The following is a 13,461-nucleotide window of genomic DNA, read 5'->3' on the forward strand; positions in this document are numbered from 1 at the left end:
GACATCATAATGAAGAGCTACTCAGTACAATGTAGCCTTTCTAAAGTTTATTCATCCAAATTTTAAAGGGGGGAGGGCTAAGATATACAAACTGAGAGTCTAAAGACACACACACTAAAACCATGTAATACTTGAATTAGCTTGTCCTTAAAATAATACATAAAGCCAAAACTCACTAAAAACAATGTAGTAGACTTATTGGCACTTTGGAAGGTAAACAAGCTCTAACCAGCTTTTTCACCGAATGTGTGTTTTATGAGGATGACAAGTTAGAGGACATAGGTACAAAAGGAAGCAGCAGCTGGTTTAGATTAACTATGTTTGTGAGAAACAGATCAATTTTTAAAGTTCCCATCTGCTATAATAATCTCTGATATAATGAACAGCCTCGCAAGTAATTTAAAAAACATTCAGAGGTTTGCTTAACAAGTTCTTGCCTTTTTCTTTTGAGACTCTGCCCCCTACAGGAGACGAAGTATTCTTACCTGAGGTAGGAAACTAATACTCAAGCGCAGGTCTTATGAAAGAAAAATAACCTGGTAAACTTACAAAGCAACTGAACGTAGCACTTTCTGACGGAAGAAGGGGCATTTAAATGAAATATATGTATATATTTTTTGCTTTGCAATGTGCCACACAGTACCTATTAGGACTGACCTCTCCCCATCCTAAATTAGAAGCCTCCTCTCCCCATTCACTAGAGCTCAAAGCATGAAGGAAAATCTGAGCAGAGCAAATAAGTTTAAGACTATGTTATCTCTATCCCTTGCATTCCCTATCACTACCCTTCCCCAACCTAGCCTCCAACCAGACAAATTTGGTGACACGAAATTTAGACAGCAAAGGAAGGCCTCCTCTCACATGGAACCTAAAGCAGCTGCCAGAAAGTTGTGTTCCTTGCCTTATACAATATTTTTCCTCTTCTTTTCTACTTGGCTTCCTTCTCCCTCTTTTACTCACTTTTCTTTCTTTCCGGTTTTTACTTCTGTAACTGCTAGCTGCTGTAAGCTTGCTGCCTGGTACCCTCTACCTACATGTCTCCCTCCTCTGAGTGCTATGAACGCTGCTAATGCAATAGATAACATGGGCCACACACATTCCAGGAGGAAGCAAACTTCTGAGAGGAAGCTGAATTAAGTGACGACTTTGTGTAACACCTCAGTCTTTTCTTTCCTCTTTCAAGAAAGCTGAAAGTTTCTTGATTCAGCTACTTTAGGCTCTACCTGGAGAACCAACTAGACCTGTCCTCCCTTATTTCAGTAGTACAACAGCAATCTAAAGAAAAGTTTATCATAATTTCAGAATATCTACAGAATAAGCACTCCATCAATCATTGTTGAATGCTTAAACTCTGAATGCTAGTATAAGAAATTGAAATGTCGGGTGGCGCCTGTGGCTCAAGGAGTAGGGCGCCGGTCCCATATGCTGGAGGTGACGGGTTCAAACCCAGCCCCGGCCAAAAAAAAACACACACACACACACACACACAAAAAAGAAATTGAAATGTCAATAATTTCTAAACAAAATAAAAAATACACCCAACTAAGCTAAAACTAGTCTCTTTAATTCACAGTCATTTTCCAAAAGTAGCTGGTTGACTTAACACAAGGATTTTCATGCCTGTAGTTAAATGCAATATGGTTTCTTTTTTTCTTTTTTTTGTAGAGACAGAGTCTCACTTTATCGCCCTCAGTAGAGTGCCGTGGCATCACACAGCTGACAGCAACCTCCAACCCCTGGACTTAGGCGATTCTCTTGCCTCAGCCTCCCGAGTGGCTGGGACTACAGGCGCCCACCACAACGCCCGGCTATTTTTTTGTTGTTTTTGTTGCAGTTTGGCTGGGGCTGGGTTTGAACCCGCCACCCTCGGTATATGGGGCCAGCGCCCTAGCCACTGAGCCACAGGCGCCACCCTGCAAGATGGCTTAACTAGCTTCGTGTTTCTGGTCTTAGATCCTACCCTGCAAGTTTCTGCTCCATAGTCACACAGGCCTTCTGATCAAGACCAAAATTACTTACTTAATCCCACTCTAGGTAAATTATTTTTCAACAGAAAAGGCCATCATCATAACTAACCTAAATTGAAAACAGGAGTTTTCATTGTGCCACCACTACTTAGCTTTTTACAATATAGGAACAAGGACAAAATTTAAAATTTGGTTTTAGCTGGTGGTGAACTTCTTGTTTATTTTTAAACAACCTACTTAAATCTAATAGAACTGAATTAAAAATTCCCCAATCAGCCTTCCAATTGAAGCTATCCTTATGATAAGTTCATTTTTACAAATTGTGGGGTTTAATAAAAAAGAAACAATCTAAGTATTGGTACATATATAGGTATGGTTTAGTGAAGTTTTTATAATTTTTTTTTTGAATTTTACTATCTTGGGGAAGGTGGGAAAAAGGGGGAGCAGAGGAGAGAAGCAGTAATGTTTTAAGAAATAAAGTTACTAATCTCTACTTTGTGTCTCACCCTTACGTGTTCCAGAAGCCCCGGGCCTCCCCGTGGGAGGCAGGGGCCCATCGTGACTCAACAGTCACCTGCCGAATCATCATCTACCCTACTTTTGCCACCTCTAGATTTTCTGTCAAGGCTGATTTTCTATATTCCAACTTAACAGGATTTGACAAGGTCAAGATCAATGACAGTTACTGACTACAGACGTTTTCCTTGCCTATAGAGTGTTAGTAGTCAGCTTTGGGTCCAAATGCCTCCTGTGAGACAGTAAGTGACATTCATAGTCAGTGAACTTTAATTCAAGAAGGCAGAGCACATGGACCCACAGCTGACTCAGGAAGCCTGAATCCTAGTTTGGTTAGGCTTCGGCCAAGCCATTTTGACTTAATGGGGTATATCGCAGCTGCTTCTGTTTACTGCACCAGCATGGCCTGAGGAGAGACGGATGTTTTAATATATACAGCAAACTCTTTGGAGAAGAGATGCTTTTTATAATAGGAGGAAGCTGCAACTAGCCTATTAAGGGGATGTTAAAAATGAATTCCAATTGTGAAGTCAGGACTGTTCTTTCATGAGCTTTAAGCTGAAAATGTGTCTCTTACCTGCACATTTGAAACTCTGAGCAGTGAGTCCTCGTTCCAAAGACAAAGTTGTCAGAATGCTCAGGAAGCTGGTGGTCACGGACTGGCGTTTGTTCTTCCTGAGTTCATGCCCACCCATCTGCTCCTTGGGTTTGTTCCTCAGCGTGACTTGCAGGTTTTGCTCTGAACTCCTCGCCGCATTGGCAGCTGTTTTCAGAGCCTCCATCCACTCCTGAGCCCTCTGCCGGGTCTCAGCTCGGAGACGAAGGACATCTTGGGGGAAAATGACTTGAAAGCAAGAGTCACAGCCATCCAGGTTGTCCATCTGGACAGCCAGACACACATCCACATTGTAGCTCAATAGCGGATCGTCATCCAGCTTGCCAGGCTGGAAAGCCATCAGGTAGGCCCTGCTCAGCACAAACGAGAACGCCTTCCAGTTGTTTTGGACAGTCAGCCTGTAGAGAGTCCCTGATTTGAGAATATTTTGGTACTGTTTGGGGCTATCCAGGACTGGGGATGGTAGCAACAGCCCACTGGATTTCTTCTGTAAACAATGATTCTGTGCACAGTCAACGTGATGACCAAGCCCAGGGGAGTTTGCCATGTCGTCGTGCCGTCCCATGTAACCAGGCACAGTGGCATGTACGACCTCCCAAAGCTTCTGCCCCCAGTCCAAAGCCTCCCACGGTGACTCTGCCTTAAGCTGCAGCTGGGTGTTGTCATACAGAACAGTATCCACCATCCTGGCCTCAAGATTGCCCAAAACAGATATGCTCTGGAAGTGCGAAAGCTGGTACGTGGCATAGAGGTTTTGATTCCCGCTGCCGTCGAGGCTGTAGAAGCGTAAGTTGTAGGGTGAAAGTTCTGCATAACAGCTTTGCCAATAACTGTCATGGTCCTTCCTAATCTCTAGGTAACCCTTCTTGAGAATATTTGGGAATGTCTGTTTGTGTTCTAGAAAGAAAAAGAAGAGGCAAAGTATTAATTAATTATGAGAAGATAGGTGCAAGAAACGAAGCAGATCAGAGGCTGGTAGCCTTCTAGTTTAAACTATACAAAGCAGAAGCAGTAAAATTCTCAGATGGGGCATCTAAGTGGCAAGACGTAGTTAGGGGAAATTTTGAGTCTAAAAAACTGAACAAGGGTGTACAAGTGCAAGACTAAGCATGGGGTGTGTACAATGTCAACGTGACATGCAGAGGTCTGTAGGGAAAAGAGAAATGTTGGAATAACTTTGACTAGCTATACCCTTGGGTCTAGGAACCAACCACACCCCGACAGGGTTCGTTGTTTTCTAGGTAACATTCTTCAAAGTAACAAATACTCCAGAGAATGTTCCTTCCACCACTTGCCCTAACTCCTTGCTAACACTCTTACCTTTCCTGAGGCTGGTAAAGTCAGGGGGGGTCAGCAGAAAGGAGACAACAGAAAGTGTGCTGCCTCCAGGCCCCTGTCGGCCCTCAAGGCCATTCAGGAGCCTCTGTCTAGTGACCAGTTCTCTGGGCTTGACCTCACTAGCTCAATTTTTAGGTCTCTGCTTAAATAGCAGTTTTCTCTCTGCGGTTCACTGTGATTATGCTCTTCCCTGGCTTGCAATGTTCCTGTTCCTTCCCTCAGCTCCAAGGAGCGACCACACACCCTCTTCCACAAAGGGAGTCTGTCCTGACTGACCCTGACTCAGAAGGTCAGAACAGAGCTCCCTACTATATTATTCCTCTACCGTGAACTCTTATCAGGTTGTAATATGATAGTTTATTTAAATTGCTGAATAAATAAAATAAAATTCCAAGTTCTTTTTTAAAAAATATATCTCCTGTACTTCTCTGGACTATAAACTGCACTGAAAGCAGTAGTAAGGTCTTTTTTTCATCCATATATAACAACACGTCATAGGGTCATGCCTGGCACGTAGTAGGTGCTTAATAAGGACTTGTTGAGTTAGAAATAAAACTCCTAACACAATAATCAGCACACAGTAAGTATAATTCCCCTCCCTTCCTCCTTCCCCTACCCATTTCACAAGTTCATCTAGCTATGCCATCTTTAATCAACATTAGCTGCAATACATACCAGTTTAGTACTTTAATAAAAGGGACTGTCACTTGAGAGACTTTCTGATACTTTTATCAGACATGAAAATAACATCCATGCAAGTGAGAGCACTTCTCCGTGGTAGAGATTTTAATTTCTGAGATGTTTCTCAATCTCTCTGCTGGCACACATTGGAGACAGTCATCAACTAATTGAGTCATCCCCCAAAGAAGACAGATTACACTGCCAAAGGGTATGATTTCTGCTTTTGGCTGCAGATCTAGATCTTAAAATAGCAAACCAAAAGAGAAAAGGAGAGCAATGAGGCAGGCAGCCTTACTTGCTTTGCATCTCTGATCCTGACATTCATTAGTACGTCTGTGGTAACTCAAAAGCCATTAATTTCTTGCAACCCACACTAATCCCTTTGTAGAAAGAGCTAATGGATGCCTATTTGTAGGTTATCTTTCTCGTCTGATCATGAGTAAGGGAGGCAGTGCTGTCAGAGCTGCTGCTGCTGCCTCTCTCCTCTCACTTTCATTGCGGGTTCAACCTTTCCCATAATAAGACTGAAAACATGTCCCTCTATCCCCATCCCTCCTTGAGACCCAACAGCTCACCTGAGTCCCTGAGTAAAATAAAAACCACCTCTCTTGCTTTTAACTAGGATTGTTCCTCGCTTCTTACATCCCTGAGAGCTTTAACAGCAGCTTAATTGAGCCCAAACTAGCAGTAAACCTGACTAAAACATCACTTCTTGCTGACTGTTTAAGTGAGGGTGGTAGATGCCAGCCAGGGTGGGCTGAGAAGATGGGATAGGGGGTCTCTAAAGTTCCCTCACCTTCTAGATGCAGAATTAAGGGTAAAGAATGCATTGTGTTCCAACATTTTATTTCCCACTCAGTAAGCAATATCTCTCTTGTCTGTTCCCGTACCTCAGCTTCAGCCCTCTCTAAACAGTATGTTACACTGGACAGAAAAGAAAGGGTATCAATCACAGGAAGTGTCCTAATCTTACAGACTGCAGTTTTGTAGTGTAATTTCTTAAAGAACAGGAATCAAGAAAAAGATCGATAATGTGATCAGGAAAGTATTCTCTGGTGTGCCTATTCCACTGTGGAGGGATGGAGGGCCTGTTTATATCTATCATATTTCCCTCCTTCTTTCCTTCCTTCCTTCCTTCCTCCCTCCCTCGCCCCTTCCCCTTTCCCTTCCCTTCCTTCCAGATGGAGGGCCTTTTTATATCTATCATATGTTCCTCCTTCCTAACTTCCTCCCCCTCCTCCCTCCCTCATTTCCTTCCTTCCATTTTTTAGAAACAAGATCTTGCTCTGCCACCCAGGCTAGAGTAAAGTGGCCAGTGGCATAATCACAGCTCACTGAAGCCTCAAACTCATGCTCTCAAGCAATCCTCTTGCATCTGGCTTACTTGCTTACATATTTTTAGAGATGGAGGTTATATGTGTGTGCGGATTCTCGCCAACCTGGTCTGGAACTCCTGACCTCAAGCAATCCTCCAGCCTCAGCCTCTGGAGTTACTGGGATTACAGGCATGAGCCACCACACCTCACTCTTACTAATACTTCATCTAAGCTATACTAATTATCTTTGACTACAGAATAGGGCAGAACCGCTATTACCCTTTAGTCTCTAACAACTGCTACTCTTCATTGGCTCTGAAGTTTATTTTTAGTATTTTTTGCTACCGACAAATCAGAAACTCTATATTTAAATTTAAGCTTTCATTAGTTTACCATAGTATAACTTTTGTTTCCCCAGATCATATCATTTCAACTCATTTAATTAGCCCTACACAAATTCTTTTAAAGTGTTCAATTTCACAAGTGAATAATATAATCCTACACACGAATAGCATCCTATGCATTAAAATTGTTCAATTTCATAAATGAGTATCACAAATGAAAACAGTTGACCATTCCGCAACATGGGTTTAAACCACATGTGTCCACATATATGTGCCTTTTCTTCTGCCTCTGCCCCCATAAGGCAGCAAGCCCAGCTCCTCTTCTTCCTCCTCCTCAGTCTATTCAACCTGAAGGCAAGGGTGAAGACCTTTATTATGATCCATTCCTACTTAACGAATAGCAAATACATTTTCTCATAAGTTTTTTTACCTTTTCTTTTTTCTAGCTTACTTTATTGTAATAATACAGTATATAACACATGCCCCATACAAAACGTGTTAATCAACTGTTAGTTATTGATAAGACTTCTGGTCAACGGGAGGCTCTTAGGTACATGCATATGTGGATTTTCATCTGCCCAGGGGATTGGCACCCCTAATCCCTGAGTTATTTAAGGGCCAAATGTGATATAATTCATTTTACCTAATATCATAAGTGATTCAGATAGGATCACTGACAAAGATTACCATCATTTCCCCAATGAAAATAGAGACAGATAAGCAAAATGAATCGCTCTACCTGTGAATTTCATACTGAAACCATGAGACAAATTCCTTATGAAAATGAAAAACCCCAGAAGCCTTCATTTCCTCATTGCTTTCCACTTTGGCTAGAATGAAGACCTGGTTCCTCCTCGGTGAAGATCCCTTTTCCCTCAAACTCTTGTCCCCCGGTGCCTAGTGCAGTGGTGTCTGGACAACTGCACTGACTGAAGAGGAAGAAGCGCATGTCCCTATCATGGACCCAATTCACTTCTGAACGGTCAATGCACCAAAGAGTTCCTCTTTTGCCATTATTTCCTCTATCCATTCTCAAAAAAGTTTCCATCCTCATGGCCACCACTCTTATCAAGGTCAAGTCCTCCCCTCTCCCAGCGACTGTTACTAAGCTAACCTTGCTGGGTCTCTCACGCACCTTCCTGTTCCTTCCTTGGGCTTAAAACTTTACAGGTTTCAGGGTGCCACACAGTCCAATCCTTACTCCTTAGGTTGGCCTTGACCATTTCATTATAGAGAGTTTCAGACACACTGAAAAGCATATAGAAGAGTAAAATGGACTCCAAGTGCTCTTTGCTCAGCTTCTAAAATCATTCTTGTTTTGTCTCTTCCAACTGCTCCAACTTTTGCTTTTTATTTGTTTTCCTTTTTGCTGAAATGTTTGAAAGCAAATCACAAGCATTTTACCATTTCACCTATAAATACGTCAGGTGTACCTCTAATCTAACAGAAAACATCTTTAATATATGCGATACCATTTTCACACCCAACAAAATTAATAATTCCTTATCTACTACCCAGTCTGTGTCTAAGTTTCCTAGGTTCTCTCAAAACATTTCTATAATATAGATGGTTTGTTTGAATGCAGTTCACATGTTGGTTTTGCTGATATGTCTTTTAAGTCTTTTTAAATCTATAACAGTTCCTTCTTCATCTTCTTTTTAAATGCTGTGTGTTCATTGAAGAAATTGGTTCATTTGCCCTGTAGAATTTTCTGTGTTTTGAATTTGGCTGAGTGGATATTCATGGTGTTGCTTACATGTTCCTGTTGCCCAAGTTTTCTGTCAAGTACTACTTGTATCTTGAGGATCAGTCAGTCTTTGCCTACTTTCAAGGATGCTAAGATTAATTAGGGGTTCAGAGTGTATTAGCCTGATCCTCCTTTCTAAATTCCCCGGGCAGCCTCCATGTCACGCTGTCTTTCTTGCTGATGGCCCACCCAGCAGTTGGCTGACTGGACTGCTGTTTTCCACCACTCGTCCTCTCCAGACCTTCATGCATTTTCTCCTACCAGTCCCCCAGCTCGATTTCCGTTTCTCGTAGCTTCTCCACATTCTCTTACTTTAGGACTAGGATAAAATCTCACCTATCCTGAAGTCTTTCTTCATCCCCTCTACTTGAAAGCAGCCCTCCTCCTCTGAACCATGGCTCTATGTCTACCCTAGTCTCATGACTCGTCTCTTCTTTGGCATATATTCCAAAAACTATGCCATATTCACAAATATTTATTAAATTTCATAATAAAATCATATCCAAATTCAGTAAGAAATGTAAAAAGCAAAAAGTTTCTGCCTCTATACACTAGCATCCACAATCCCGCTTCCTAGACTGTGTACTATTTGGTATGAACCTTTAGGCGTTTTCTATCAGTATATATGTATATAAATAAAATAATTAGGAATGCCAATAGACATATATTGGCATATGTAATTATTGAGTAATATTTATGCTTTCATTTTGGTTAGTTTATGAAAGTTTGTCTTTTTAAAAAACACCATTTCTGGGCAGCGCCTGTGCTCAAAGGAGTAGGGCGCTGGCCCCATATGCCAGAGGTGGCGGGTTCAAACCCAGCCCCGGACAAAAACAAAAAACAAAACAAAACAAAACAAAAAAAACACCATTTCCAATCCTCTTACTGGGCCTGAGCTGTGGTAGCAACTCCCTCAGGAAATTGATACAGGCCAGCCCCTTCTCCTCCATAACGATGTGCTACCAAATGTGATAAAAAATGTGGACATGTCAGAAGAGATGCAATAGGACTGTATGGAGTGTGCCACTCAGGCGTTGGAGAAATAGAACATATAAAAGGACATCGAATGGCCAAGACTCCAGCTGTAATCACAGCAACAACAAAAAGAAATGAATGGGATTTGATTAAATTGAAATGCTTCTGCATAGCTAAGAAAATAATCAACAGATCAAACAGACAACCTTCAGAAAGGGAGAAAATATTTGCAAGTTATATATCCAATAATAGGCTAATATTCAGGATCCACAAGAACTCAAGCAAATCAGCAAGAAAAACATAAACAATCCCTTTAAAAAATGAGCAAAAGAGACAAACAGAAGCTTTTAGGCCAGGCACAGTGGCTCAAGTCTGTAATTCTAGCACTCTAGGAGGCTGATGCGGGTAGATTGCTTGAGCTCATAAATTCAAGAGCAGCCTTAGCAAAAGTGAGACCCCATCTCTACTAAAAGTAGAAAAACTGAAGCAAACGGATTGCTTGAGCCCAAGAGTTGGAGGTTGTTGAGAGCTATGACTCCATGGCACTCTACCCAAGGTGACAGCTTGAGACTCTGTCTCAAAAAACAAACAACAACAACAACAACAACAAAAGAAGCTTTTCAAAAGGAGATAGACAAATGGCCAACATGTGAAAAAATATTCAATGTCACTAATCATCAAGGAAATGCAAATTAAAACCACAATGAGATATCACCAAGCTAGAATGGTTTTTATTAAAAAGTCCAAAAACAATAGATGCTGGCATGGCTGCAGAGAGAAAGGAGCACTTATACACTGCTGGTAGGACTGCAAATTAGTACAACATCTATGGAAAACAGAATGGAGACTGAGGAATCCCAATCCAGCAATCCCACTACTGGGTATCTACCCAAAAGAAGTCTTCTTACTGCACTCAAATGTTTATTGCAGCACAATTCACAATTGCAAAGATGTGGAATCAACCTAAGTGCCCATCAACCCATGGGTAGGTTAATAAAATGTGGTATATGTATATAAGAGAGTATTTCTCAGCATATTAAAAAAGGATGAATTAATGCCTTTTCCAACAATTTGAATGAAATTAGAGACCATTCTCTAAGTGAAATATCTCAAGAATGGAAAAACAACCATATGTACTTGCTATTAAATTGGAACTAACCTATGAGCACACATATACACAGAGGGAAGTAAAACTCAGTGGAAATCAAGTGGGAAGGTGGGCAGAAAACTACTTAATAGGTACAACGAACACTATTTGGGTGACAGGCACACCTATAGGCCTGACTCAAGCATTATAGAAGTGATCTATGTAACCAAAAACATTTGTACCCCCTTAATATTTTCAAATAAAAGAAACAACAAGTGAATGAAATTTAAAAATTTTCTAGATCACAATAAATGAAACATTTAGGTAATCTAGCTTACCAAGAAAAGCTAGACCGCCTAAGTCAGCACAACAAATGAATTCACAACAATATGATTCCAAAAAACAGACAGTAGTTGGAATGAGAAACAAAAGGCAACATTTTTGTGTTTCCAAGAATTTAAAATCCCATTTGCTGCCAATATTCCAAATCAAAATTGTCTCAGAACATATAAAGGAAATGCTTAAGTTCTTATAACATGATTAATAAAAGTGAAACAAAGCCAAAATGGAAAATGGATGGAGCACTACAGTGTGACAGTCTGCCCTAGATTGTCAAAGTTCAGAAAATACACAGTAGAACCTCTATAAGTTGACCACCCAAAGGACCATAATAAGCTGGTCAGCATACAGAGATGTCAAAAGAAGGAACAAGGCCTACGTATACTGATATGTACATGTGGTACATGTTCAGTCTATGAAAATTAGGTCAACTTAAAGAGGTCATCAATGCAGGGAGGTGGTCAACAATGAAGGTTCTACTGTATTACATTTCTTTCACCCTTGATCATCTTTCTTTTTAGTTTCTCTATAGGTTATCCAGACTATAGTTAGATGATCTTAGGGTCTAGAAGTCTGGCCAACTATAGTAGATTGCACGTGTAACCCTAGCACTTTGGGAGGCCAAGGTGAGAAGATTGCTTGAGGCCAGGAGTTTTAGACCAGCCTATGAGCAGTAGCAAGACTCTATCTCTACAAAAAAATAAAAAAATTAGCAATGTGTGGTGGCACATTCCTGTATTCCCAGCTACTTGGGAGGCTGAGACAAGAGGATCACTGAGGTCAGGAGTTGGAGATTACAGTGAGCTAGAGAACTATGGTTATATCACTTCATTCCAGCCTGGGTGACAGAGTAAGCCTCTGTCTCAAAAGAAAAAAAAAATCATCTAAGTCTAGGAAACAGGATTTGCAACTGGTATATGGGCTCTAAGACAAGAGAATAAAGCAAATAGAGACATTATTGAGCACCAACTGTGTGCAAAGCAGAGCACTAAGCTTTGTTGGAGAAGCAAAGGTAACAGAAATTCTAGAGATGCTGAAATTTGCTTGGGGTAAATGACCCTAATATAGACTTCTACATCAAATGTAGATTGATTAGTTTAAGATGAAAGGAAAAACCACAAAGTCACTTCAGAACAAAGACAATCAATCCTTCAGTTTGGCTTTTCTTTACTTAGACACTACCAATTACCTGTACTCACCTGCTACTGTTTCTTGACTTCTAGACTGCATGCCCAGCTTCCCAGACTAAAATGCCACTTGGTTCAAGCTCACCTCCCAGCCCTGGTCATGGGCTGCCAGTGTAGCACTGACAGCTGAGAGCCTGGAATAATGCAGTTAGGCTTCCCGAGAGACAAAAAGCTTCCTGAGAATCATTCAACTACCAACTACATGGCTGCCCCACTTCCTCTCCAAGACGGTAAACCATTCTGGAGGTCGTTGAAACCTCTACACTTCAAGACTCTGCTCTAGCTACTGACTTTAATTACAGGGAGCCTATTGGACTTCATTTTTTACAGACTGCCCCAGTCTAGGCTCCACCCACCCTCACCCCAACACTAGCTCCTCTGGCACTGTCTGAAGCAGAGACAAAGGCAACTTTCATTGACCGCTACTGACTGCCAGGAATTCTGTACTGAGAAAGGTGCTGAGACCACTTCTGGACTCAGTGAAAAAGAGCACTGTGATGTTGCTGAGGTGGGTAAGGACATATGTTGTGTATTTGCTGTCTGATTTTAGGATCTTTATCAACATAGCCCCTTCCCCTCTGACTCCAGAGACCAATTCTCCCTTCCACAACAGTAACTCTTCATTATAAGATACCCATGCATTCCAACTGGGTGCTCCTTCATTCCTTACACAGGCTTTTTGCTCAGTCCACCTTACTGACCTGCACTCCATCTTCATGAGGGCCTTAATCACCCTTCTACCTCACCCCTCACTGGACTCCTTCCTTTTCTAGATTCTGTGGTCAAAATTAAAACTGTAAGCTGGACATGGTGGCTCACACCTGTAATCCTAGCTCTCTGGGAGGCCGAGGCGAGTGGATTGCTTGAGTTCACAAGTTTGAGACCAGCCTGAGCAAAAGCAAGACCCGTCTCTATTAAAAATAGAAAAACTGAGGCAAGAGTATTGCTTAAGCCCAAGAATTAGATGTTGCAGTGAGCTATGATGCCACGGCTCTCTACCCAGGAGACAGCTTGAAACTTTGTCTCAAAAAAAAAAAAAAAAAAAGTTAAAACCGTATTCCCTTACTTTTATGATTTAATCACCAAATCTGGATCACACTATCACCTCTATTCTCTACTTAGGCCTTGCCTTCTTGGGCAAGATGCAGAAACGCGAACTCAGGAAACACACATTCATACTGCTCATCTTCTACAGCTTCACTTCTGAGCATTTATTTTTTCATTCATTTCAATGGATCCCAAACACAATCCCCAGAATAATTTTTGCACACCATCCTAACATTCCACAAACATCTAAGTCCACTGTCACTTTGTGTGTGTGCTGTGTGGAGCTGCTTTGAATATACTA

At 41.4% G+C, this 13,461-nt stretch overlaps 1 protein-coding gene across 7 annotated transcripts in view; it reads right to left on the reverse strand.

Annotated features, from left to right (window-relative positions):
- The window catches only part of PLEKHM3 (pleckstrin homology domain containing M3), a 180,108-nt gene that overhangs the window by 131,137 nt on the left and 35,510 nt on the right, over nucleotides 1-13,461 (reverse strand). For all 7 annotated transcript variants that reach the window (XM_053597635.1, XM_053597637.1, XM_053597638.1 and 4 more), the window contains one exon: nucleotides 3,061-3,996. In XM_053597635.1, the coding sequence (XP_053453610.1) occupies nucleotides 3,061-3,996 (936 nt within the window). The remainder of the gene's footprint in view (nucleotides 1-3,060; nucleotides 3,997-13,461) is intronic.

This window comes from Nycticebus coucang, chromosome 7, assembly GCF_027406575.1.
Source record: "Nycticebus coucang isolate mNycCou1 chromosome 7, mNycCou1.pri, whole genome shotgun sequence".
In the NCBI taxonomy this organism is placed as follows: Eukaryota; Metazoa; Chordata; class Mammalia; order Primates; family Lorisidae; genus Nycticebus; species Nycticebus coucang.